This window comes from Plectropomus leopardus, chromosome 9 (assembly GCF_026936395.1).
Source record: "Plectropomus leopardus strain MGB_pleo_1.0 chromosome 9, ASM2693639v1, whole genome shotgun sequence".
NCBI classification, from domain to species: domain Eukaryota; kingdom Metazoa; phylum Chordata; class Actinopteri; order Perciformes; family Serranidae; genus Plectropomus; species Plectropomus leopardus.
In genome coordinates, this window is record NC_142184.1 from 6,560,877 (window position 1) to 6,588,716 (window position 27,840).

Here is a 27,840-nt window from a genome sequence, read left to right on the forward strand (position 1 = left end):
AAAGATAAATAATTCATGACTCTAAAACTGTTTCACTGGAGAGGAGACGTGAAGATCCTGAGATAATCTTAGTTTACAGTCTTCAGACTGGGGAGGCACTGATGTCTTATCAGTGCCAGTATCACTGTCATCACTTCTCCAACAGCACCAGTGACTCAGCACTGCCTTCCTAAACAAACCTGATGCATTTCCTCCTGGGGAAAAGATCTTACCATAAATTATAAATATATATTCATCTAGTCAAAGGGTAATTCTCATTATGTAAGAATAGATCATTCCAGTCAATTGAAAAAGATTGGGTGTTGTCAAATAATATATCACTTTTTTAAAATACTTTATGATATGGACATTGATACAAAGGTGGGGACATATCAGGCCCATCATTCTGAATTCGCCGCGGCTTGGTCATTGATTTTAGTGTCAGATACATTGATGCCACAAGACACCTTTCTAGGTGGTATGATACGCCGCCAGTTGGCCGTAGGGCACCTGTCATGGCAGTATGATATGCTGCTGGATGGTGGCATTTTGAAATGCTGCTGGTAACAATGTAATTTAAGGAGCTTAAAAAAAACCCTATGGAGTGCACACTGTTTCATAACGTCAACAACAAATGCAGGAGGATATCTAGCCTGTAATACGCGGCACTAACCAAGGGGAGATAATTGACGAGTTCGGATGTGAATGTGTTGAAAATTCACTGTTAAAAGTATTCATGCAGTTTATAATGTGTTTGGAAGATCCAATTCTTATAATCTAACAGACATCATTGTGGTCATTAGCATTTTTTGTCATTTGTGACATGTTCTTTAAAATATTCTCAGTTTACATCATTAAAAACCAGCATCAGGTTATATATTTCAGCTTTTATTGCCCCTTATAATTCTCAGTTACTGGATCATCTGTTAGTAAGCTTAGATGAATCTTGTTATTAGGGCTGGGCGATATAACGATATCAATGGCGAAAAAACTTTTCCTTGATTGAAATATGAGACATAGTCGATAGAATGTGAGTAGAACGCATTCCAGCCATGTTTTGACAGATAACACGAAAAGCCAATGATAATAAGAATAGCACCGCAGCGAACCAAATGCAGTGAACGACTTTGACCCCAGAATACAGCTGAGTGTTTGACAACCGAGTTGCATGTGCTTCCACAGCGTTTCAGCGCAGTGAGACAGACAAACAGAGCGCAGCTTCTCCTCAGAGCGCCGAAGTGTCTGAAACAGCCAAATTTGCAGAGGTGGAAAGTAACTTCTTTAGACTTGTGCAGACTACTTTGTGTTAGTTTCAGGTTTAATCAGACTTTGGATGAATTAATAAAAAAAAAAGAAAAAAAGGACGCATCGCTCCGTGTCTAATCCAGCCGCTCATGCTGAGCTCTCATTATTATTACCAGGGGCAGATGTAATGTTTTGGGGGCCTGGGGCCACAGACACATTGCCTTATTATTACACTCCAACACACCGTGGTCAAATGAAACTGTGTCAGTGAACTCTGAGGACAAAAAACACACCACAACAAAAAGCAGAAAGCAAAAAAATCATTCATTAACCGTAATCAAAGTAAAATGTTCAATTAATTGTGACAGTGATTTTAGGTATGAGGTTCAGACCGTTGCTAGGAGGAAATTTTAGTAACTAGACTGCCAGTTGGTGATGCCTGATCTACAGTATATTTTGTCATGTTTAATGTCTGACAGAAAATAAATATTTAAACCAAAATTAAACTTATGATATCTTCATATCTCACTTAGAAGTAAAAGGGAACCTTTAAGCTTGACAGAAATAGTGATTTGATGTATTTCGTGATATGTATCGATATCAACTGATATGAAAAAAAAATATCGTGATAAGACTTTTTTCCATTTCGCCAAGCCCTACTTGTTATTAAGTCAGCTATAACACATTTCCAGTTTCTGAGTGTAAACATTTAGCAACAATGATTTTCTGTGTAATAGCTTAATTTGTGGTGAAACCTGTTTTGGGGACAGCTGCTCCTGACTATGTAAAAAGATCCAGCTGAGGTGATTTAGGCATCCGATCAGGACGCCTCCTGTGTCTGTCACCTCCCTGTGGAGGCTCTCTGGGAGGAGGAGGAGGCAGACACGTAGCACACCAGGAGGATTACATCGTATTACAGGCATTAATACACCACCCACCTTCCATGGGAAAGCCTCGGGTTCCCCCACGAAGAAATGGATGATGTGGCTGTGGAGGTTACCCTATCCTATGAAAACACGAAGTATGAAATAAGCCAACTGATGTTTTGTATCCTCGTATGTCCATGTAGTGTGGACGCAACATTATGCTGCGTTTCAAGGGATGAAAATGGGCTCTGTGGTCACCTATGAATTCCCCCTTTACAGACATGCCTACTTAGTTAGTCCCATGCAATTTGGTGCAAAAACATACAGTTTTTTGCATGCAGGATAAACATGTCATTCTCGCCTACTGTATTTGAATATTTCTGCATGTTTCTGGTCCCTGAGCAGTCTTGAAATGGCTACCAGCTGAGCACACAGGTGCAGCTAATCAGACTGATGTCAGCAGGCAAACACATCACCAAAGCTGGCAAAGCACAATTTTGGAGTGTGTGAATCACTACAGACCTGTGGATGAAACTAAATCAAAGAAGTTAATGACAGCGCTGCTAAATGGGTGGCAACTGCCTGCAGACAGGTTAACATTGTGGAAAATCCGAGTCTAAGCAATGTCCTTGGATTTGCATGTTATGATCTGTCACGTGTCTTACCGTCACCGGGAACAATAGTTTCACACATTCAGGACCTGCATGAATCACAGAGAGCAACTCAACCAGACTCCTGAAAAAGTGCAAACGCTGTCAGTTGATTCCCAATCAAGACAATCTGGGAACTGCTTTACCTTGTCAGTGTGGTCTTCAAAACGTTTTTCAAATGCAAAATTATGGAAGTGTTAATGTGATGAAACAATGTTAATAATTGCTATTAACTATTGAAATTCAGCAATTTATCACAATTTACAAAAATAAATAATTCGACAGCCCTATTACAAATTAGTCTGAGCCAATTTCATCATGTCAACAAGGTCATTTAAATGTTTTTTCTGTAACCTGCTGATGATGATAGTGTGTGGAGGTGTTCCCTTTCCAAAGTGGCTTCCTCTCCCAAGGTGCAAACAGAAAACTAGAGCTTAGAAACAGACATAATACACGAGAACACTTTAGCTTTGTCATGTAGTAGGTCAGTTTCATTGTTGCAGCGTGAGATGGTCACAGTACAAAATGAGACGGAAAGATAATTTAAACAAAAGATTTTGACAAGGATACAGTAACAGTATAAAAGGCAACAGGAGAGCATTGGTCCCACCAGTTGGAGATACTCTGAAGGTTGCTGTGTTCAGGTTTACAGGTGAGTGGAAGGTTATTCTAACCCTTTTTGTTAAAAAATAATGGTTAATATTCAAAAGACTGGCCGTATTTCAGTGTAGATGCTTTTTTTTAAACCAAAACAGAGCCTATATTACCAGTTTATTTTGTGTAATATATATATATATATGAACAATTAAACTAGAATTACTTTAGTTTCAAAATGACATGTACTGATTACACTGTTACCTACCAGTTATAAGATTTAGCTATTGATTTCATAAGGTTGTGAACTTTTTGTCATTGTTTATTGAAATTTCAGTAACTTAGAGCAAAATCTGTTTGATCTATAAAATGCCTTTAGGTGTCATACATAGTCCAATAAGTGTTTTGCATTTTGTTCAATTAAAAAAAAAATGAAATACACCAAATTAAAAAATCTTGCTCAGCCTGTTGATAAAAGGTAAAACTCTACCATAAGTGGGAATGAAGCATTAACTCTTTTATTTCACGCAAAGATATCAGTATTTTTTAGGACATTTTCTACTTTTGTAGGCCCTAAAATCTATTTAATGTCCAGTTTCTGCCTTACAGATGAGCAGAAACATGACTCTGCTGCGAAGCTCTACTGTGCTGCTGCTTTTGGCTTTCTCTGTATCAAGTAAGTCCCCTCATCACAAAATTTTAATTCCTGAGTGCATGATGAAAGGTGTACAGTCCCAGACTCAACATGTAGAGCCATGTTGAAAAGGACTTTCACAGAAAGCTGGCTCACATGACGCTGTGAAAAATCTCTACATATGTGGCCTTAAGACTGCCTTTCAGATTATGAGGACTACAGAGCAGTCATCTTAAAATAAATTTAACATTTTTGTTCGCAAAAAGAACTCGTAAAGAACTTATTCTCGCTGTCTACAGGGACACATACAACGAGGATAATTGGGGGCTGGGAGGTCGTGCCGTACTCTGTCAAATATCAGGCATCCCTGCAGACCAAGAGCGGGCAGCACTACTGTGGAGGGACCTTAGTGCACCCTCAGTTTGTGGTGTCTGCTGCCCACTGCTGGAGACCGTAAGTACTGATGCCACACTGTTAAGGTTACAAACACCACTCTTTTTAGGAGATGTTATAATAATCGAATCAAGGGAGGAAGTTTCATTTCAATATTTGTGGGGACACATTAAAGTCCGGCTGTGGGTGTCCTCCCCCAATTTTGAGCATCAAACACTTAATTTTCTGCTATTTTGTACCAATTTATCATGGAAATATCTTAATTTAGACAAAGAAAGCACAAAATTCACACAATAAGTGACTATTTAAATAAAAAATGAAATGTAATCTCAGGCATTCTCGATTGCTTTAGACTATTTTTTTCTCCTAAATATCAACTTTTCTCACTAATGTTTTTCCTGCAGGCTCAACACATGTATGCGCAGTTTACTTTTTCATCCGCCTTTGTGTCTTTTATTTTGGTAATAACCTTCTTAGATGTGCAAGTTGCACTGATACAAATCAATTATAAATTAATTCATAAACCTCTTGGACCTGAATAGCTCACATGTGTTTCAGTAAGATTTCTGCTCATGTTCAAAACTCTGTACATTCAAAACATCCCCACAACTGTATACTTAAACACTAAATTTACATGACTGAGACATGTTAGTGGTTATGTTGCAGATTCAGAATTTTACTCAGAAAATGTACCAATTAATATGTGATGCATTATTCATTCAACCATCCAATATTATATGAGAATTAGAAGCTCCACCTTGAATAATGGGAAGAAAGTAATGAGCAACCGAAGAAGAAATGATGCCAAAAGAAATTAGTTTAAAAATAGATAAATAAATACTTTAGAGTACTAAAATTAAGTACAAGTAAATAACCTGAAAAAACATTTTTTTAAAGTTTTTAAAAAGAACAAACAAGGAAATGGTCTGGAAAAAGTTGTTTAAAAATAAAAAAAATCATCTTCAATGTGTAATTATGAACTTTCTACATATAGTTTTCCCTAATTATTGTCCCCAGACATTTTTCTTTTTGCTTTTGTAAAAAAAAAAATTTTTTTTAATTCTACCAATGTCTTGAAACATTTCTTATCAACTTTTTCCCATATTTTTGAAAGAAATCACATCAATTTGCTCAAGGTTCAAAGGTTTAAATATGTGTGAAAGCAGCATGAGAAAAGTGATGTTGCTCCAAGTTTCAGTGTACAATGAGTAAAGAACTTCGAAAGCAAAGATGTGAAACTGGTATTTTACTGTATTTTTTACGTTATGCTTGTTTTGGCCATCAGGGAGAACAGGATGCAGGTGGTGTTATGTGAACACAACCTGTACAAGCAAGAAGGACCTGAACAGGTCTTCAATGTCTCAAGGATATTTTACCATGGAGGGTATAACTACAGGACATTCGAAAATGACATCATGATCATCAAGGTAAGCATACACATGCACACTTTCCACTCTTAATGCACTTCATGGACAAACCGGGGGATTTCCTAAACTTTGGTTTGTTTACAGCTGAGCAGGCCAGCACAGCTGAACGCCAAAGTCCAGCCAGCTGTTCTGCCTTCTGCAAACGCTCCTCCACGTGGACGTGACGTCTGCACAGTGAGCGGCTGGGGTGTGACACAGATTTATAGTTTCATCCTCTCTCCTGTTCTCCGTGCTGTGAATGTGGAAGTATTTCCTTACTGCTATTACTATTACTGGAGGAGGTTTAAACCACAAACGATGATGTGTGCTGGATCTCGATATGGTGGCAAAGATTCATGCCAGGTACAGATTCCCTTTTTGTTTTTTATGTGTTGTATGCTCTGTGTACCAGATGATTGTATCGAATATCTTTAATTAGTGCCTATGATGTTGGCTCATATATTACATATGATTTGATTGTAATTAATGTTTTATGCTGTGTATTGTAGGGTTCTATGTTGCACTTGTCTTGATTTCTTTCAATTAGCAGCTTTGGCAGAAATGATCAAAAAAAAAAGCAAAATTAGTAAAATAAAAATAAATAAATGAAATGCAAGAAAATTACCTGAAAATTTGCACAAGAGTTTTTGAAATAAATTTACTTGAAAATCAGAGGCCCATAACAGAAAAAAGGGGCCAAGAAAATTACCTGAAAAGTGTTTAAGAAATGATAATAATTATGTAAAATGATTTTAATACACTACGATGATGATTCTAAATACAGCTGAATGGACATTTTCCCCTAGATTTTTTTTTTTTATTTTGTAAAACTTCAGTCAGTTTTTTGCAATTTGCAGGACATTTCTTGCCAAGTTGCAAACACATTGATTGGATTATATTTAAATATGGTTTTGAATTATTTGTACTTTACTAAAGTAATACCATGTTATGTGTTTTTAATTCTATTCCACCACAATGTAGAGGCAAATGTTGCTCTTCTTCTTTATTCCTGGGATTTTTTACTGTACTTAACTCCAATTTTTTGACAACTTTAGTTACATGGTTTGTACAGTCATAAATAATACCTGGAAAAGCCATGGAATTAGCAAAAAGCAATTTCCAGGCCTTGAAAAGTTTTGGAAAATGTAATAAACCTTGACAGTTTGGGGAAATAATGGAATTTTGTTTCACAAACCTGTATCATAGCACATGTTGTGTTAAAGGGCTGCCAGAAATGTAAAAATCCAACATTAATTTCTGTTTTTACAGTTTCTGGCTGTGATAAATGGTGTCATTTTAGGTGAAAACATACCTTCCAAACCTGCAGGACCTCTGATTACAGTGCATGTTATCACAACAGACATAAATATTTCCTTTTTCATTATTCTTCAGCTTGTGTGTCGTCTTTCAGCAAGTATTTTAGTTTGTTCATCATCTCCACTTTGTCTTGGCGGTCTTCAGGGAGACTCCGGTGGTCCTCTTATCTGCAATGGCAAGTTCGAGGGCATCGTCTCCTGGGGTATCAGCTGTGCAAACCCATACTACCCTGGAGTCTACACCAAAGTGAGGAACTACGTCAACTGGATCAAGTGGGTTATCTACAATAACGCACCCTGAACACTCGACACAGTCTTCGATACGCAGCCTGCAGAGACGGGCTACTAGATTTATTCATTTTGAAAACAAATATGTTACTCACGACATTATTTTCAATGCCCTGTTCCATTACTTATTACTTTCTTTTTTTGTTTTTGTTGTACTAATTGTCAACTTTACATACTTAATTTAATAGCAGTTTATAATGTCGCTAGGATTATCAGTCACTTTTATACAAAAGGTTTTCTGGAAATGCTTACAATTAGTTGATTTTCATCTGTTCATTTTTGTGATAGAGAAATGAGACACAGATATAAACTTAGTGTTATTATCATTATTATTATTTTAATTATCAGTCGTTGTAGAAGTAATTGTTGTAAAAAAAATATGTTAAAACAGCATTATCAGTAGAGCCGGGCAGTATGATTAAAATCAATGGTAATATTAAATCATCATTCAGCGCTATTTATTGATATTTTTATGAATACCATACTTAAGCACTGGGTCTATACACTGACCGGTCACCCTTTCCTCATACCACTGCAAGCACTGAATGAATGAATAAACCATTCACAGTGACAATAAAAATAACTTGTTTCTCTTTTGCAAAGAGCTGTATCTGATTTCTGTCAAGTTGCAGTTACCGTTTACATTAATATCTCAGAAAAACATGGATGCGTCACTCATATCTTCACACAGGATCTATAGGATCAGCACAGTTCCCAGGTGGGCACCCAAGATAAGGATTACCAATTTAGTATCTGAACAAATGTCTCCCCTTATGTTCCTGAGTTATGGCTAGAATAAATGCGAGAAAATGTGTTTTTTCTCCCAGAACATTACAGTGAACTGCTTTAGTTTATATGTCATAATGTTTTTTTTATGGGTGACTGTGCAATGTCTGCTAATGCTCTTAAATTGTTGCACATAACTGCATCATGTCCACTAATGCTTACCTCTTGTTATCGATAACTGCCATGTTTGTGAATGCCTATATCTTATAATTTTTTTTTTTACTGGTGTTTATGATGTGCCTGTTCAGAACAGTGTGTTTTATGTTGGGTAGCTTGTAGTTTATATTGTGAGTTGGTGGTTGCATTTAATGACTTAAGCTGTATTTTCCCTTTATGATCTAAAGCGAGTGCTTCCTGTGATGGAAATGTCAGTTGAAAAAACTCTGTTTAACCATTAACAAGCCAAGTGTTTGTTTAACGTCATATACATCAAATCAACGTTAAAAATCCTCGTAGTATGATTGACATTTGCATTTTTACAAAATAAAATCAACAACAATTACAATAAACAACAATAATCAAAGAAATGATTCACATCAAAATAAAAATATAAATAAAACAAAAATACATACACATGGTGAAAATACATGTACTGAAGGCAACATAAAATATTCAGACGGCATTTTAAAAATTATTAAAAAAGAGGAAAATATATTTAGGTCGACTGTCATTTCCGCGCATGCTCAGTAACCGCTGTTTTGTTTACATCACCGTCCTTGTTGGAGAAGCAGCCGGGAACTGCCTGGTAGAAACGGGCTTATTTCTAACAGCTTAAGTTACCTTTTTGGGTAAATTATGTCTGTGAAACACGCTATCAGCCGAGGGCTAGAGTTGGGCCGGTCGGTCTTTCAGCTGGGTCTCCTAAAATCCGGTGGCCGAGTCGCAGCAAAGCTCCGAGCTGACCGTTTTCGTGTAGGCCCGTCGGTCCGCACCGTTCAGCCTCAGGCTTTCCTGCCGTCTCGGTACCGCTACTACCGCACCTCTCTGCGGGGCCTGGCAGCCCAGCTGCAGTCCGCCGGCTTCAGGCGGAGATTCACCGGAGCGTCCCCGAGAAACAGGGCCGTGTTTCTGGCTTTTGGTCTCGGTGTGGGGCTCATCGAGCAACAGCTGGAGGATGACAGAAAGACTGTGGCGACATGTGAGGAGATCCAGGTATGACATACACAAAAAGTGTTATCCTTTAGTACTGTATTAATATAGTTTTAGGGTACTTTTACTGTACTTGAATATTTCCAGTTCATGCTTCTTATACTCCACTGATAACTATAGTTTGCCAACAAGTTAGACCTATTTGCTGACTGAGATTTTGCATATAAAATATGATTCGTTTGTAAAATTATATATACATAAAGGTGTCTATAAAGAATATATCATTGTAAAGAATTGTAAATATTTAGAAATAGATGTTTACACCACATATATATGTAGCTGTCACTTTTTTTTGTATGTTTTTATCTCCTGTTCTTGTATTTTACATTTTAAAAATAAAGACACCAATCAATCAATCAAAAAAATCATAAACTGTACTGTAATGTTTTTAAATTATTGTGTTTATTAATTTAGAATAGAATAGAATATTCCTTTATTGATCCCCCATTGGGGGAAATTTCAAATGTTACAGCAGCATGAAAAAGAGAAAGTGGAATGTAACAAAGAAAATAACAATAACACAATTATACAATAACACAATTATACAATAACAAATAACAATAAATAAGTAATAAAATAAGTATGTACATAGAGGAAAAAGGTATGTACACATAATAAGTAAGTAATAGAATAAGTATGTACACAAAAGAGCAGGTAAAATGAATTATGATGAACGTCAGACACTTTTTTTATTTTTGTTTCCACCCCCATGTAAAATCTATCATTGCAGTGACTAAAAATAAGTAAGTTAGTAATATAAAATAAACTAAAACATAACAAATACACTATATACACACGTGTAACTAAAAAAATACTAAATGCACGCAGTTGTGGCTACAGTTTTACACGTAAAATGGTTTTTGTACATTTGTTTATCAAATCCTGTCAAAATCCACAAATACAGAGAAGTCATGGATGTCACATTGTCCACAAACTGACCGGACATGAGCCACAAAAGTGCGAGGACCCATTCAACATGTAACAATAGATCTACAGATGCATAAATATGACTTCACATGTGTTTGTTATGGGGAAAATGTTTACATTTCTAGAACCTATAACATTTTAATGTGAAATTGAAATATGTGTTTACAGAGTAAGTTATGCATATTTGCAAATCGATCTGTATTTTTGTGGGTTTATGTGAAGTACAACTAATATAGTCAAATAAAAACGTCCATATTCTTCCAGATAAGCCACTTTGGTCGCTATATTAACTGTAACCTATTATGTGCACACAAACATCTCTGTATTAAAGCTTCTAACACATTATTTGACTGAAAAGGGATTTCATCTTAACTCTACTATCTAACTATCTAACTATTTTTGCCCGCCTCCCAAAAAAAAGCTTAAGGATTTTAAGTCCAGTGGGCAGATTATCTGTATTTTTCCTTGACTGAATCTGTTGTTCTTTACATGACCTCAGAATGCGAATTGCACTCTTTCGTTGTCTAAAAAGTATTTGTCCCACTCTGCAGGCGGTGTTTAGGAAGAAAAGGTTCCAGAGCCCACTCAAGCCGTTCACCTCTGGATATAAATTGGAGGATTACATCATTGGGAATCAGATCGGGAAAGGCTCCAATGCTGCTGTCTACGAGGCTGCAGCTCGGTTTGCTCCGCAGAAGGAGAGTAACGTCGAGAACTCTTTTGTGCAGCTGAGAGAAGAGGAGGAGGAGGAGGAGGAGGAGGAAGGAGAGAAGGCTCGATCTCTGACATGCTGCTCGCTGAGAACCTTCCCCATGGCGATCAAGATGATGTGGAACTTTGGGGTCAGTATTCTACGATATTCCAAACTAGGCGTCGACTCGTTGGTTTTTCAGGGCCGATACCGACGCCGATTATTAGTAGTTAAAGACATGCATGACCGATATTTGTAACCGATATGCATTAACAATAAAAATGAAAATATTTCTGTCCAAATTTAGAATTTGGAATATAACAAACTCTTTCAACATCATCAAAGTTCCCAGCAACTTTTTTTCCATAAAGTTCAGAGAAAATATGAATAAATAATGAACAAATAAAAACAGATCCCTGAGGTGTTGCAAAGTAAAAGCTCCTCTCATGCTGACACTTTCTTTGCATGTATTGCAGATCGCTGGTGTTGGTTAAGTGTACATTTACATTCATTCATTTTATGGATTTGCTATATAGATAAATAATATGATATAAGGTTTGGATTATCCTTTTAATACACTTTCATGATGATAGTAAGTCTGTATATGTACTTTTTTCTTAGTAATTCATTAATATGATTATTATTATCATGAGTGTATTTCTTTTTCATCTCTATTAGTAGTAGAAGTAGTATTATTTTTATTATTATTTAATTATTTTAATTTTATTATTGTTTTATTATGTTTATAGTTATTACTATTTTCTTCTTGTTTCATATCTGAAACACAAACACTGTTAACAGTGGGTTTGCTTGTATATTTTGCAATCTTTAAAAAAAAAAACCCTAGGCAAAATAAACATCAGCTGAAAAAAAAAAAAATTAGCGACGATTATTAAAATGAAATTCAGATACAGATAACTGGCAAAAAGCCAAATATGGGCTGATTGGCCGATAATCTGTCTACCCCATTTCAATTTTTTTCTCCACATTTTTAGGCTGTAGTCTTGAGTGCGGAAACCAATATCAAGCAAACACCAGTACTGACAAGTCTTTATGCTGTTTGTTTGTAGGCAGGATCGTCAAGCGAGGCGATATTAAGATCCATGTCGCAGGAGCTGGTGCCTGCCGGCCCCCTGGCCTTAAAGCAGGAAAAAGGACAGCTCACTCTGGATGGGTGTGTATTATCGTCCAGTAATAGACCTGCAGCCCGTACAGAGTGTAAGAGAGATGCTAATGACCTGCTGCGATCTCTCTACATGCAGACATTTTGGAGTCCTGCCCAAAAGAGTGTCGGCACATCCTAATGTGATCAGAGTGCACCGGGCTTTCACAGCGGACGTCCCTTTGCTACCGGGTGCCCAAGAAGAGTATCCCGATGTGCTGCCCGCCAGGCTTAACCCGGCTGGCCTGGGCAACAATCGCACTCTTTTCCTCGTCATGAAGAAGTAAGAGCTGCCATCTTTTTTATGGAATACCATGAAAGTCAGTATTAAATAAATGAATAAATATGGCAAAGGAATAAATGGGTCAGTATAGCTAAAAAATGAATAGGTTGTTGACTTTTTTTCAAGAACTGCTTTTATTTATTTAAGGTGACTTTTATTTCCATATTTTATTTCTATTCGTAAATGAATTGGGCACAGTTACCTCACACATACACATAGCTTACTAGTGCACCCCATTAGCCCTAGCTAGCAAATTCTTGTCTCACGTCTGGTGTGATAAAAGGTGTATTTATAAAAAGCAAAAAATAAAAGTTTGCAGATCCGGCGGGGACTCTTGGCAGTTGCTACTGTTACAAAGGTCAGACCCACCAGCCTGCTGTGAGTCCTTGCACTTGAGGTTTCTGCTCATTGAATTTGAGCTGCTATAGCCGAATACACAATGTAAATAAAAAGTGCTATAAAACAGTTGTGGAAATATAAAATAAAAGTCCCCAGAAATGAATAAACGTAGTCATTTGAAAAATGCATTTAAAAAACAGCTTAAATTACTATACTGACTGATTTATATTTTTATGTTTACACTTGTATATTGATTTCCTCATTTATTTATTTTCAGGATTTATTTTATAGTCATATTATTAATTATTGACTTAATGGCATTCCATATTTTTCACCACCTTCATCAGTTTAAGTGAATTAGGATGCTTTAAAGTGCAAAGGTCACCTAGTGATAATCCTTAAGTCCTGGGTTAATTTTTTTGTGCCCATTTTTAATGGTGGTAACAGCAAGTGCTGTTTAATGCTCCAACAAACAGACTCCTGCTGTTTTAACAATGAAGTCAAAAACTGGATTTAATTTTTTTATCAGAATCTTAAAGATTAGAACGTAGAAAAATGTATCTAGTTCAGAAGGATTTACATCTTGTTTGTTTTTGTGTTACAGCTACCCCGGCACGCTGCGACAGTACTTGGAAAAGTCCTCACCGGGCGGCAGGCAGAGCTCCCTGATGGTGCTGCAGCTCCTCGAGGGGGTCGACCACCTCTGCAGACAGGGTGTCGCTCACAGGGATCTCAAATCGGACAACATACTGTTGGAGTTTGACTCGGGTCAGCGAAATATTCAGTCAGTTAGAGAACAATTCAAAGATTTGACTCCATCAGTTCTGTGTTAACATGACTTGATTTTGCTTTTATGCAGAGGGTTGCCCTCGTTTAGTCATCGCTGACTTTGGCTGCTGCCTGGCCCAGAGTGACTCCAACCTACAGCTGCCCTTCAACAGCATGTGGGTCAGCAGAGGAGGGAACGCCTCCCTGATGGCCCCTGAGGTAGACTTAAGTCGCTCTTTATTGTTATTAGGTAAAAGAGGGCTGTTGTAACGGTCGCTGAGCTGTTTCTTATTGATCTCTGTACAATCTGAACTTGTTGAAATAGTCATAAAGAAGCAGAGATAGCCAGCTGTTGACAGTGAAAGACTTTGTGGCCCTCTCAAAAACACACAGATTTACATACAAATAAAAACATTCAGCTCAAACAATGATTTCTACAGTTATAAATCATCACAAATAATTCATAAATCATTACAGTCTACTATAATTTGACTTTGTTTTAAAAGTCACATGTTTAATGACCTCTCATTTCCATTATGCGTCTGCCCAAAGGTGGCCTCTGCAGTTCCAGGCTGTGGTGTGGTGATTGACTACAGCAAGGCGGATGCCTGGGCTGTGGGGGCCATCTCTTATGAGATATTCGGCCAGAATAACCCGTTCTATCGTCCGGCGGGACTGCAGAGCAGGAGTTACCAGGAGAAGCAGCTTCCACCTCTGCCCTCCAGCGTTCCAGCTGATATGCAGCTCGTGATCGGATTACTCCTCCGGAGGAACCCAAGCAAGGTACAGCAGGGGCGGGGAGGGATTTGTTAGGAGGTCTTTGTCTGCAGGTCCTGGAAAAGAAAATCTGAAATCAGAAAATCTGAGCATTTTTTATGTAATCATAACAGTGTCCTTATATTGTAACATTTTAAGTTGTTTTCTTCTTGCCTCCATGTTGGCAATATTAATGCTGGGCAGCAGTATGTTTTCAGGGTATCTGTCTCTCTGTATGTATCATTCTTGTGGATGGGATATCTTAACAGTGCTTTGAAGAAACTTCTTTAAATTTGGCACAAACGTTCACTAAGTCTCCATGATTAATCGATTAGATTGCGGTGGTCGTAATTCGAAGATCCAGGTCACATGACCTTGTGTCTGTCTCATTCTTGTTAACACAATATCTCAAGAAGGCCTCTTTCCTCCTCAATTTTCCTCAAATTTGGCACAAACATCAACATTTTGGACCAAAATTCAAGAATCCTATTTTTTCTCAGTTTTTCTGGTAAGAAGTTAGAATAGTTTTGTTTATGTTCAGTAAAATGTAATTACTGTAAATACCTGAAAAAATAACTGAATAAACCTGCATTATTGAATTACTGCCACAATATTATCAAATTATTACCTTATTAAGTTTACATGCGCTGAAGTTAGATAGAGAAGAATAAACTGGTGGAAATAAATCAAAATTATTGAGAAGAAATGTATTTCAATGCTCTGCTCATGAGGTGATAATTTTTTTGTGGGTTTGTCACTATCACGCTTTTCACTATACACATGGTCGTCACTAACTTCTACAAATATTTGTTGATACACTCATGCTGTTGGATAAAGATGTGGGCATTTGCTCTGTTTTAGACGTTTACCAGCAGCGTGGAAACCTTAACAGTTAACCAACTCTTTGATACTTCAGTAGTCATACGTGTTATTTTTACTCCGCAGCGTCCCAGTGCCCGTGTGGCAGCTAACATGCTACATCTCAGCCTCTGGGGACGAAAGGCTCTGGCCAACCAGGACAGCGTTGGCATAAAGAAGCTAGTTGATTGGCTGCTGTGCCAGTCTGCTGTGGTTCTCCTGAGGGGCTGCAGTGGACCCAGCGGGAACACGGTGGAGGCGGAGCTTCAGAGGAGCTTCCTGTCTAACCTGGACCTGGAGGAGCTGCGTACGGCTGTGGGCTTCCTCCTGTACGGGCGGGAGCAGCGTCAGGCCAGCATACTGTCTGCATAGATTCACTCTTACTCATTCAGACACATAGATTAAGAGTTGCTAAAATGTAAAGACTGGAAGTTTAGGGATAAAACTTGCTTTAATTTTCAGTGAGACATCTTTGTAATATTTACAGACCTGAAACTCAAATCTAATGGCTGTTGAAGGAAACTCCACTGACACTGTCCTCTTAGACTGTTGTGCATCATTTGTGACTGTCAGTGTCTTCCAGCAGTTTTTCTGAATTATCAAATAGTGTAATTCACTCCTAAACTAGTGCTGTCCAATATTGTTGAATTTCCTGATCTGAATTTCCCACAGTGTCTGCACAAACTCAGCATTTCTGCAGTATCAGCAGGAGTTAAATCAAAGTGCTGCTTATGCCCCTTTTTTTTTAAAAAAAAAAAAAAGCGACCAATCTTGTGGGTGCATTGCATCACCAACAATTGAGACTACTTTGCTTGGAGAAAAAAAAATCTTGATGTTTTCTATAATTAATATCTCTGTAAACGATTGTTGTTTGTGAACACCAAACAACTAAATTAGCCATAAAAATTTAAGTTTATTTAGGAGTGGATATTTTCTTTTACGAGCTCTGATACACTTTTTTAGATATTTGCCAAGAAAGACTACGCACTATATTAATTACCTATTTGCTTGATTTAAATGGGTCTGAGCAGAAGTTCTGGACTGATAAGGTTAAGGACAATGCAGATATTTTACCAAAAAAATGAAACAACATACTGTATATGTTAGACCCTACTGTGTAGGGTGATAATAAGTTTGACATATTCACAGGTAACATCATGTGGCCCTTAAACAGCTAGTTGTCCATCAGATTGTCAGCTGTGAACTTTGGTGTAAATTTGTGAGGCAAACAATCACTTATTCAGCCCGTTCTGCGCAACGTAAAAACCTCCCCAACAGGTTACGACAAAGTTATCACAGTGATGACAGTAGATGGGATCATGCAGATTGTTGTTGTGATTTTGGTTTGTTTTTGTTCCTGTGGTTTGCACTTTATGTTCATGTTTGCACTCGCTCAGAGCCTTTGTTATGGCTCACTGGTGTTAGTTGCCAGCTTAACTATAATAGATTCAGAAAAATTCTATTTAAAAATGATGATTTGAACAGAGTGAATTTAGCCCATCACACTTCTATCACTGAACTGTTATCAGAACTTGCATCATATTAGAATAAGTAGGTTATCCTAATCATGTGGACAGTGAGGAATACAAGAAATAGATTGTGTATGTTTTCATACTGAAGATGGTGAGAAATATTTTGGATATTTGTAGATTTTTCTGCTGAGTTTTAGAATAAAAGTATTGGTCTGAAAAGAGCACTGAATCGATTGTGCAATTGTGTGTTTTTTTGTTCTAACACCTCTGCGAGTTAAGTTAATTTAGGTGCATTTTTTTAAGTTGGTGTCGTACAAATTATTATTTTTTTAGGAACGATTCGGTTGGAAGATGATTGGGCAAAAAGATGCCAACTTTATAAAGTCATAGTCAAGTTGACCTTTGACTTTTTAGCTATAAATTGTCACCACTTTATCATTTTATCCTATCAGAAATTGTGTTTTGACATATTTTGTGAGGTCACAGAGACTTTTAACCACCAAACTCTAATTAGTTTATTCTTGAGTCCAATGAACGTTTGTGCCAAATGTGAAGAAATTCTCTCAAGGCCTTCTTGAGATATTACATTCACTGAAATGAATGCGACAGACAAACGGTTGTAAAAAACACAATGCCTCCGTCCACGGCTGTCCCCAGCACAGAGACATAAAGAGAACGTTTAATAATTAACACACAAATAACTTCATGTTACAGGAGTTTTATTTAAGACAGAGCCAAACAGGCATTTGAATGACTTTCACTCTGAAAATATGCAGGCTGGTAATGAATAGACAAACATTTCTGTTTGAATTGTGCTTAAGAACAAATGAAATCATTTGTTATCTGTTTAACTTGTGTCCCTTTTAATATTCCTCTCCCTCCTCCTCTCCCTCACCCTCGATGGAGTCGACTCCGACCTCCTCATAATCTTTCTCCAGAGCCGCCATGTCCTCTCTGGCCTCAGAGAACTCTCCCTCCTCCATCCCCTCACCCACATACCAGTGAACAAAGGCACGCTTAGCGTACATCAGGTCAAACTTGTGGTCGAGCCGAGCCCAGGCCTCTGCAATAGCAGTGGTGTTGCTCAGCATGCACACAGCCCTCTGGACCTTGGCCAGGTCTCCACCAGGAACTACAGTGGGCGGCTGGTAGTTGATGCCCACCTTGAAACCAGTGGGGCACCAGTCCACAAACTGGATGGAGCGCTTGGTTTTAATGGTGGCAATGGCAGCATTGACATCTTTGGGCACCACATCACCACGATACAAAAGGCAGCAAGCCATGTATTTACCGTGGCGAGGGTCGCATTTCACCATCTGATTGGCCGGCTCAAAGCAGGCGTTGGTGATTTCGGACACTGAGAGCTGCTCATGGTAAGCCTTCTCAGCGGAGATGACAGGGGCGTAGGTGGCCAGAGGGAAGTGGATTCGGGGATATGGCACCAAGTTGGTCTGGAACTCTGTCAGATCGACATTGAGGGCGCCATCGAAACGAAGGGACGCGGTGATGGAGGACACGATCTGACTGATCAGCCTGTTCAGGTTGGTGTAAGTGGGACGCTCGATGTCGAGGTTCCTGCGGCAGATGTCGTAGATGGCCTCGTTGTCCACCATGAAGGCACAGTCAGAGTGCTCCAGGGTGGTGTGGGTGGTCAGGATGGAGTTGTAGGGCTCCACCACAGCCGTGGACACCTGGGGAGCTGGGTAGATGGAGAACTCCAGCTTGGACTTCTTGCCGTAATCGACGGACAGACGCTCCATCAGCAGGGAGGTGAAACCGGAACCGGTGCCGCCTCCGAAGCTGTGGAAAACCAGGAAGCCCTGAAGGCCAGTGCACTGGTCCGCCTGAGGACGCAGAGGCAAATATTTGAGATAACACACAGTGAATCAGTCTGATATCTTGAATCAACATTAGGAATATGAAGTTACCCACCAGTTTGCGGATCCTGTCCAGCACCAGGTCGATGATCTCTTTGCCGATGGTGTAGTGTCCACGGGCGTAGTTGTTGGCAGCGTCCTCCTTCCCGGTGATCAGCTGCTCGGGGTGGAACAGCTGGCGGTAGGTCCCAGTGCGCACCTCATCTGAGGAGACCGACTCAGTTAGAAATGAATTGAAGGTTTGATCACACACCTTTGACATGATGTCTTTATTATATTTTCCAGGTGAAGGACTGGAGGGGATCATGGCTGTCTGATCACGTTTGTGTATCGAGTCTTCCCTACTACTGGACCTCAGCCTAATATTTTGTGTACACATTTATGACAGTGTGCTCAAAGACCTTTTTTGGATTCAGTGATTCACAATTGTTGAAAAACCTGTTTTACTGACTGTTTTATACAGTAACTGACTGCTGACTCCTCCTCCTCCTCCTCACTTCTCTTAACTGGCCAGTCGGGTCTGCAAGTTTTCTGACAATCGTCCTGGCAAAACCAAGAAACATCACGGTCCGTTGCTGGCACCTTTTGGTCTTCATTATGGCTCAAAAGTGGACTTTTATAGAAAAGTTTGGACTCATTTTGAAATGGAGCATCTGCAGATGAATTCCATACCTGATATATTATGATCCACTAAAGTTAGGCACGTTAAACAATAAATGTTCCTCATTTTTTGTTATAATTGCCGTCACCTTGATTGTCAGGGAGCCAAGAGTGACAGTTCTACCGGGTGCAGCTCTGCGGTCCACCTGAGACCCACTTTTGTTCTGCCCACTGCATGGCGTCATACCACACCTGCAGAGTTTCAGGAGCGCTTTGTGTGCTGGATTTTGGACACTTGTAGATTTTGAGGATTTGGACATTTTTCTTTGATATTTGCGCTTCTATCATAAGTAACTAAGTCTGTTCTAATTAATTTTTATTGCTTTTGCATAGTTAGTTGTGCTGTAACCTACAGACAAAGTTAATATTGTTGACACCGATTTATGGCTGTGTTTTGGTTATTAACAACACGTTTGAATTTACCGATGACAGTGGGCTCCAGATCCACAAAAACAGCCCTGGGGACGTGCTTTCCGGCTCCGGTCTCACTGAAGAAGGTGTTGAAGGAATCGTCTCCTCCGCCGATAGCTTTATCGCTGGGCATCTGTCCATCCGGCTGGATCCCATGTTCCAGGCAGTAAAGCTCCCAGCAGGCATTGCCAATCTGGACACCGGCCTGACCGACGTGGATGGAGATACACTCACGCTGCAGGGGGCAGAGGAAGATTTGGATTAAAGAAACTTGAATCTTGCAGTGCTGGAAAAGGACACAGATTAACCACAACCCCTGCTGCTAATTAAAATGGAGCATTTTTTCAGAGCACCTTTAAATAGTCCTGCAGATCAGCACAACCTGTTTTACGTAATTCTCCCCTCCAAACGTGAAAAGCTTTTGTTATTACTGTCTATTATCTACGGTATCATGTCTGACTGAGGCTCAGTCTAGCATTTATTTTACAGGAGCCGAGCATTTTGTGCTGCGACACAAGACTGTCTAGGATTACTGTAGGGAGAGGATTATCTAAATAGGTCAGACACTATGCAGAGCACTGTCTCTTTAAAAAGCCACATTCTCACTGACATTATTAGCCATGGAATTTTTTTTTCTTTATTCGAGCGTATCAAACAGAGATATTGTAGGTGGCTTAGTTTTATGTAACACATAAAGGCTGTCAGGAGTATTTCTAATTCTACATAAAATAATATTCAAGACAAGGAGCATTGAATTGATGTCATATATATATTTATTTATGTAAAGGCTGTTATATAAAAGGACTAGAAAATCAGGGTGACTAACTGGTATGTTGATGTTAACCGAGTGGTCAAGCACAGTCTGCCTAAACTGGTTAAGACGAGTTATGTGGTAAGAGGATTAGGCATTTGTGCAGGAATGCATACAAAAAACTTTAGCATTTTCAATGGCCTGACAGCAAGAATATTCAAAATAAAACAATTTATACTCATTATAGGGTGCAGAATATACCGAGACAACAAAGTCTTTTGTAGAGAAATCTCCTGCACGACCCATTTGCCCCATCCTTTAATTTTAATTTACTACAATACAGTCAATAAACAATGAATCTGAGAATAAAAATGCTCAAAATTGCATCTAATCAAAACAGCACTTACCATGATGGCTTGTCGCTATTATGCAATGTAATGAGACAAGTCTGGAGAGTGTTTTTGTCTGAGGTGTGCGGCGTCTGTCTGAGGCGGATCTGCTGATGCTCTGCACTCCACACACACTCTGCCTCCTGAGGAGGACAGCTGAAGTGCACACATTTAAAAAACCCTCCTCCTCCGTCTGCAGCAGCTGAGCCACATCCACAACAACACAAACCAAATGACGCTGTGGTTCAGTTTTGACTTTGACCCCAAACCCTCATTTTGAGAATGTGTTAATGATTTGGTTCATGCTGTGCAGGCTACAGGTGCAAAAATAAATAAATAAATTTAAAAAAACCAACAACTCTTAAATCAAAGGAGACAGACAGGTGAAACATAATTCATATTTGACCACCATTTTTGCTGGGACCAGGACTTAATTTTGCTTTTTAGTTATCATCATTCACCATTGGGCCTTTTTAAATTAAGGTTGTCACTTTCAGTGTGTTAAACTCCAGTTATCGGATATCCAAGAGATTAGAAGGCAGATATAATGTAAGTAGTTTGGCTAAAATGTGGTGTTTTGGCCTCCCAAAAAACTGAAACACTATCAGGAAGGTGTGTGGAACCAAAAAAAAGGAAAAAAAAATATGATTAAAAACATTAAAAACATACTTTTTTTTATTTACAAACTCAAAATGCTGAAATGGCAGCCTAAATCAAAATGATAAGACTGTAGCCAATGTCAAAATCAAAATTCTAAATTTGACTTTTTTTTTTCTTGTGGTTTATTATATTGTTATTTTGACTTCCCACCATCATTTCTGTTTTCATCATGTCTAAAAAAAAATAAATCATTATTTTGAATGTGAATGTTAAAATTCTATCCATATAAAGAAAAAAAAAACCTTGAGCATCTTATAATTTTTATTTTATTCTTGCTATATCGTAATTGTTTCTTTGTAACTCAGAGTTGGACTCTTGAGTTGTTTTTTTGTCAGGTGTGAATAACTCATAAAGCTTACTGTCTTAAATTTGACTGATGCAAAATTGTACTTTCTTAAATTTTGATTTTTAAAGTCCCAATAGATACGCTACTGTTATGTTTACGCACGCGCCCCCTCCCACCTGCCGCGTTACGGCCTCGTGCTGCCTTCAGGCTCAAAACCATTTCGTAACTTTAAGACACTCAAAGCACATAAATGAAAGACATGAAAATTAAAAAATGTAACTCTCATGCTCGGCAAGATGATAATGCGCAGCGTTTATGTGATGATAAGAGATCATGCGTTTATCACAGCAGCGCACGGTCAATAATTTGTGCATTTAATGTTATCATGTACTTTTTGTTAGTTTTTGTACTGTTGATACACAAGATTACGAGCTTACAAAGAAACACGTATAGTAGCAGCAGAAGTCCGGTTACTGGCGTCAGCTGGAGTGACAGAGCTCGTTCAAAACTCAAAGCAAATATGTTTTCATGTTGGAGAAACCTTAAAATATCTCGCGCTATTATTTGCAGCGGGACTGCACGTGCAGCTTTGACTCTCTGCAGCGACACGCGAGCTCTGCGCGTGAATCCCAGCAGAAAGTGTTCAGGGAAACGGTTCAATGTGCCACCGAGCGCCGAGTTTGTGGCCAGAGTGTCGGGGATCCCCACCATGGCCAAGCTGCCTTTCCAGGAGACGCCGGACGGGCTCGATGCGGCGTTTGTCGGCGTCCCGATTGACACCGGGACCTCGAACCGACCCGGTGCAAGGTGGTGTTTTTCTCTGTAGCTGCCTGCGGCTGCTGGTCACGAGTACGCTGCATGCATGCCAGGATCAGATTATAACTGCGTTTTATTGCAAGCCCCATTGATAGTCATGTAACAGTAATGTCATTTTAACTAGATGACTTCAGGGTGTAAATTCAAATTTTGTTCAGAAGGAGAATAATTCAGTCATATTCTCAACTTCGTAGAGTTTCATAGTTGGGAATATAACAACAACACACACGGACATACATTGAGATAGGTGGATAGATAGATGAATATAGATACACTGTACACTTATTATAGAAATGGATTGTAATTGCTGAAAATAGCCTATGAAATGAAACTTGAATATACGGATTGAAAGTTATATTATATGGAATAAACCTTGAATATATGTATTGAAACTTGTTTAATATATAGAATGAGAGATGATAAGATAATATAATCCTTTATTAGCCCCACAATGGGGAAATTTGGATTTTTATGGAGGGAAACTTAAATATACTTGTGTAATTAGATTATAGAGAATGAAAGTTTTCATATATGGAAAGAAACTTGAAAATATGCAATGAAAGTTGGAATCCATTGAATTAAAGTTTGGTTATATGGAATGAAACTTGAATAATTGAAATTTAAGTTACAATATTTAGAATGAAAGTTGAGTATATAGAATATAAGCTGGCTATATGGAATCAAACTTAAATATATGAAATGAAAGTTGATGTGTATGTGAAATGAAACCTAACTGTATGCAACAGAGGTTAGAATATTTAGAATGATGGCTGAATATAGAGAATGAGAGATGAATATATGGTATGAAATTTGAATATATGGAATTAAACATGAATGTATGCAATGAAAGTTGGAATATATAGAATGAAAGTTTGAATATATGGAAGACTGTCAGACTATGGATGACAGTCAGAATATATTAAATAAAAGTCAAAATACATGAAATACATATATTGTAGTTTGATACATGGAATGAAACTTGAGAAAATTAAATGACATCTGACGTAATCAAAAACCCAAAGATTTTCAGTGCATTAAAATCTATGTCAAAGAAAAGCATCAAAATATCATTTTAGAAGAATGAAGTCAGCAAATGTTTGTTTTTTCTTGCTTTGAAAATGACTAAAATGATTATTTGATAATCAGACTAGTTGCCAGTTAATTTTATGTCCATACACTGAGTGATTTATGGTTGTGACTGAAAACATATCCTTGTCAAATGCAGTGTCAATAGAGGTGTCATGAAATTGAAATACTCAATTAAAGTACAAGTACTTCAACAAATGTGCTACACTTGAGTGAATGTATTTTGTTGATAACTACAGTCCAAAATGGTGCTGTTTGCTTCACAGCGTTGACATTAAACCCCAAATCTTCTCTCCACCGCTGCAGGTTTGGCCCCAGGCAGATCAGAGTGGAATCTGCCCTGTTGAGATCTTACAACAGCGGCACGAGGGCAGCACCGTACGAGTCCCTCATGGTGGCGGACATCGGGGACGTCAATGTGAACGTGTATGACCTGAAGGACACCTGCAAACGCATCAGAGAGGCCTACAGGAAGATCCTGGCTGCCGGCTGTATTCCTCTGACTATGGGTAAGACTGACAAGAGGAGTATTTACAAAATGTTCCACCTTCTTATCAAAGCTCTGCAGCGTTTGTATTATTATTAGCATTTTAGTGGCCTCATAAACTGCAATTTATGTTTGATCAAAGGTCCTTGAAGTCTTTGCTCTCTGCAGGTGGCGATCACACAATCGCATATCCAATCCTGCAAGCTGTCGCTGAGAAGTAAGTGTTTCAGCTAAGTGTAAGTGTTTCGATTCCACGGGCTGAACATGATTTTATATTTTCAGAATACTATTATTTAACTAGATAAATTTGGATATAACTTCTTGTTTCCACATTGAGAAAATGCATAAAGGCTCTAATCTAGAATCTATTGATTCCTTCTTTATTTTATTTAGTTATCTTTATTTTGAACATTCCAAATACAATTGGAGAACAAACTGAAATATAACCAAGAAAAACAACAGAATGCCCATCGGACATATTCAGTAAACAAATTTCATGTCTGAAAAATAGTTGGAGGAACTGAGCACTTTTCAAATCCTACCCCCTTTTTTCAGTTTTATATAAAAAAAAGTTTCTTTCTGCCCCAATATTCACCACATACACCTCGATCTCCTCAAGGTAAATCTGAATAAACAGACACACATCACAGAACAAAGAAACACATCAATACAATATTAATCATTTAATCTATGAAAAGTTAAAAAAAAAAAAAATGCCCATCACAAGTTGTGAGAGCTCGCGGTGAGATCTTTAGATGACAAACAGTCCAAAACCCAAGATGTTTTTATTTTAAAGATAATTTTAAAAGATATCAGAGCAGTAAACCTTCACAATAAAGAAGCTGGAAGCATCTAATCAGGTGCTGCCCCGTTAAGACTGTCTGCCTGCCCAGCGAGTTTGACCTGTTTGACGGGTAAACTGGATTTGCGCGGTTTTACTCAGTTGTGCTGTGATTGGTCGGTTTTATCTTTTAAACTGAACTACAAACAGAAATGTAAAACACTTCAGTGTTAGTAATTGAAGTAGGTACGAGTAGTGGAGACGAAAGTGGTAAATTAAAGCAATGCCAAAGCTTGTACTTCATGCCACCCCTGCACGAGGCTGTGTCCCACTTTGGCCCCCCCGGGTAAAAAAAAGTGTGTGCACGCCGCTGCTTTGTGCATGACTTGTAGATTGTTTGTAGTTGTTTACATAAATTATTCTTTGTGCCTCACTCAGTGTCTTCTGTATTCATTTATCAGGCATGGCCCAGTGGGTCTGATCCATGTGGACGCTCATGCGGACACCAGTGACGTGGTGTTGGGGGAGAAGATTGGACACGGGACCCCGTTCAGACGCTGTGTGGAGGAGGGGCTGCTGGACTGCAAGAGAGTGGTCCAGATCGGCCTGCGTGGTACCGGTTACTCTGCAGATTCATACGAATGGAGCCGGGCACAGGTACCTCTGCTGCAGTACTGGAGGTCTTGTATATAACACAAGGGAAGACAAATGCAAACATTCTGGTTTTTAATGCATCCACAGTGATAGCAAGCAGTGTCTTAGTTATTGTGTAGTTATTTAACGCTTTGAACCCTGGAGCTGCGTCACTTTAAACCTGAGGAAACTGGTGCAACATGGGGGGGTGGGGCTATTTCTAACCTGGTTAGAAATAGTCCTAAAATTTGCATAAATTAATAGATTTAGAAAATTATACAATAAAATAAAAACTAGGGAAAATGTTTAGGGAAAAAAGGAAAAAAGCTTGGGAAAAATATGTTTATAATGATCATAATTACATATTTAAAATTATGTTAAAACATTATTATAATATTCTGAAGAACTCCCACACACAGTTTCTATTTCTTTTTTATTTCCTATGTTTGAATTTTTTCTTTTTTTTTTTTTAAAGAAATTTTCAGGTAATAATCTTGTACTTTTACTAATTCCTCACTAATTTTCGGGTAATTTCTTCTTTTGTTGCTAATTTCCTTCCTCCCATGTTTTTGAAAGCTATCCAGCTGATTTTTTTAAAGATTATTTTTAGGTGTTTTAGTCTGTATTAGTAAAGACAGATTATAACTTGAAAGGGGAGAGAGAGAGAAGGGATGACATGCAGCAAAGCGGGAGTCAAACCGAGGCTGCTGCAGCACGGACACTGCCTTCATCCATGGGGCACCTGCTCTGTCCACTCAGCCTGTCTGTTTTGTGCTCACTTGTTTTGGAAAAATGACTGTTGGACAGTAATAATTTTGCATGTTGTAATCGTTGAAGCCTAAAAAGCAGCGATTGTCTTTGATGTGTTTGTTGTGCAGGGTTTCCGGGTGGTACAAGTGGAGGAGTGTTGGTTTAAATCTCTTGCGCCTCTGATGGCTGAGGTCAGAGCTCAGATGGGCAGCGGTCCAGTGTATCTCAGTTTCGACATCGATGCTCTTGACCCGGGTTTCGCCCCTGGAACCGGCACACCAGAGATAGCAGGACTTACACCCATACAGGTAAACATGCTGAAACAGACCCTAAACTGTCCTCTGTGACTTTAAAACAGGAGCTTCTTATTTTAAGTGAGTTTTATCTTCTCAGCAGTATGAATATATTTCTGTTATCTCGGTTGGATTTAGGGAGTTGAGATTATTCGGGGCTGCCGGGGTCTAAACCTGGTTGGATGTGATCTGGTGGAGGTATCTCCTCCCTACGACACCACAGGTACTTTTCATGCTTTATTTTTTCATTAAATTATTATTATTATTGTTTTTAAGCCATTTTCATTTATATATTTTTCTTTAACAGGGAACACTGCACTGACTGGTGCCAACCTCCTTTTTGAAATGTTGTGCGTCCTCCCAAAAATTAAATACTACTGATCAGTACTGATCGCATAGAACAGTTCAGGCAGTTTGATTATGATGAATACAGACACCAAATAAGCAGGCTGTCCTGCTAAATAAACCAATAAGGAAGGCAAATTACCCATCAGTGCAATTTTATGTTTTTTTTTGTTGTTTTATTAAAACTGTTGAGATGATGAATGATGTCTTGATATATCCATGCAAAATATTCATCCTATCAGTCAAGCTGCATACTCTTCAAAATGATAATCTCAGGTCTGTAAGAGAAAAGATTATATCATATATAACACACAGTACCAACAAAATTATATTAATGACAATTTTACAGCTCATGTTGATGAAATAAATGAATAAATCAAGCAAACACTAAGTTTGACTTCACTTTAATGTATCACGTCACATTATTCTATATTATACAATGCCATCTGGAAAACATTCAGAACCCAAAATGCCTTTTATAATATATGACCTGTCTCGTATATTTTCTTCATATATAAAGCACATACATATAAATTAATCCAGTAACAATTTTGAATTTTTGAATGTATGAATAACACTGTGGAGCTGTTTATGCTGTGGTTTCAACATATTTGACACAGAGTGTTCACACCTTCCTGAACATTAAATTCAAGGACTTTTCAAGGGCTTTCTAGGCCTTAAGTAGGACCCAGCATGGCATACTTTGAGACATGCATCAGGTTGAATTGCCTTTACAGCAGTAATAGTATCAGGCTGTTCAGAAGCTCACAGACAAAAAAAATTCTATTGTTGCACAAAATATATAAATTTAGGCACTTCAGACCTTGAATGCGATGTGATGAGATTGACTCTTGCATCACATGGTAATTTTCTCTGACTTATCATGTGTGAACAGATGTAAGTAAATTAAAAAAATAAATCATAAATAAAAAAAATAATTAAATTAAAATAAATAAATAATTAGTAGTAATAATAATAGTAATAGCTTAGGGCTCTCAGACCTTCTCACTGACCAGCATTCGAGACATGAAAAGCTTTGTTTGCAAAAATGTG

The 27,840-nt window shown here is 38.3% G+C and overlaps 4 protein-coding genes across 4 annotated transcripts; 3 read left to right on the plus strand and 1 right to left on the minus strand.

Moving 5' to 3' along the window:
- The first annotated feature begins 3,323 nt into the window (after window positions 1–3,323).
- Window positions 3,324–8,619, plus strand: LOC121947129 (trypsin). The gene is made up of 6 exons (XM_042492041.2): window positions 3,324–3,392; window positions 3,944–4,010; window positions 4,268–4,421; window positions 5,647–5,788; window positions 5,873–6,130; window positions 7,229–8,619. Exons 2-6 carry the CDS (start codon window positions 3,944–3,946, stop codon window positions 7,382–7,384), a joined length of 777 nt encoding a protein of 258 aa, XP_042347975.1. The 5' UTR covers window positions 3,324–3,392; the 3' UTR covers window positions 7,385–8,619.
- Window positions 8,620–8,841: 222 nt separating this feature from the next.
- pink1 (PTEN induced kinase 1) lies at window positions 8,842–16,791 on the plus strand. The gene is made up of 8 exons (XM_042492037.2): window positions 8,842–9,309; window positions 10,785–11,075; window positions 11,995–12,098; window positions 12,187–12,369; window positions 13,313–13,476; window positions 13,568–13,695; window positions 14,029–14,259; window positions 15,178–16,791. Exons 1-8 carry the CDS (start codon window positions 8,953–8,955, stop codon window positions 15,460–15,462), a joined length of 1,743 nt encoding a protein of 580 aa, XP_042347971.2. The 5' UTR covers window positions 8,842–8,952; the 3' UTR covers window positions 15,463–16,791.
- Window positions 16,792–17,264: 473 nt separating this feature from the next.
- LOC121947127 (tubulin alpha chain) lies at window positions 17,265–20,809 on the minus strand. Its single transcript, XM_042492038.2, has 4 exons — window positions 20,669–20,809; window positions 19,523–19,745; window positions 18,495–18,643; window positions 17,265–18,406 (listed from the first exon to the last, which is right to left on the minus strand). The coding sequence occupies exons 1-4, from the start codon at window positions 20,669–20,671 to the stop codon at window positions 17,426–17,428; spliced, it is 1,356 nt and encodes a 451-aa protein (XP_042347972.1). The 5' UTR covers window positions 20,672–20,809; the 3' UTR covers window positions 17,265–17,425.
- A 1,226-nt stretch (window positions 20,810–22,035) lies between these two features.
- agmat (agmatinase (putative)) lies at window positions 22,036–27,178 on the plus strand. The gene is made up of 7 exons (XM_042491786.2): window positions 22,036–22,403; window positions 23,805–24,007; window positions 24,154–24,202; window positions 25,228–25,423; window positions 26,278–26,457; window positions 26,581–26,665; window positions 26,750–27,178. The coding sequence occupies exons 1-7, from the start codon at window positions 22,117–22,119 to the stop codon at window positions 26,821–26,823; spliced, it is 1,074 nt and encodes a 357-aa protein (XP_042347720.1). The 5' UTR covers window positions 22,036–22,116; the 3' UTR covers window positions 26,824–27,178.
- The last annotated feature ends 662 nt before the right edge of the window (window positions 27,179–27,840 follow it).

Bases quoted from the DNA above. Each gene is read 5' to 3' on its own strand.
- LOC121947129 (XM_042492041.2), top strand. From the start codon at position 3,944: ATGAGCAGAAACATGACTCTGCTGCGAAGCTCTACTGTGCTGCTGCTT. The intron at 4,011-4,267 runs GTAAGTCCCCTC...CGCTGTCTACAG, and splicing joins TTTGGCTTTCTCTGTATCAA to GGACACATACAACGAGGATA. The intron at 5,789-5,872 runs GTAAGCATACAC...GTTTGTTTACAG, and splicing joins ATGACATCATGATCATCAAG to CTGAGCAGGCCAGCACAGCT.
- pink1 (XM_042492037.2), top strand. From the start codon at position 8,953: ATGTCTGTGAAACACGCTATCAGCCGAGGGCTAGAGTTGGGCCGGTCG. The intron at 12,099-12,186 runs GTGTGTATTATC...CTCTACATGCAG, and splicing joins GGACAGCTCACTCTGGATGG to ACATTTTGGAGTCCTGCCCA. The intron at 13,696-14,028 runs GTAGACTTAAGT...GTCTGCCCAAAG, and splicing joins CCTCCCTGATGGCCCCTGAG to GTGGCCTCTGCAGTTCCAGG.
- LOC121947127 (XM_042492038.2), bottom strand. The intron at 18,644-19,522 runs GTAAATTCAAAC...CGGTCTCCTCAG, and splicing joins TCTGGAGCCCACTGTCATCG to ATGAGGTGCGCACTGGGACC. The intron at 18,407-18,494 runs GTGGGTAACTTC...CTGCGTCCTCAG, and splicing joins TGGACAGGATCCGCAAACTG to GCGGACCAGTGCACTGGCCT.
- agmat (XM_042491786.2), top strand. From the start codon at position 22,117: ATGTTTTCATGTTGGAGAAACCTTAAAATATCTCGCGCTATTATTTGC. The intron at 22,404-23,804 runs GTGGTGTTTTTC...CCACCGCTGCAG, and splicing joins TCGAACCGACCCGGTGCAAG to GTTTGGCCCCAGGCAGATCA. The intron at 24,008-24,153 runs GTAAGACTGACA...TGCTCTCTGCAG, and splicing joins CTGTATTCCTCTGACTATGG to GTGGCGATCACACAATCGCA.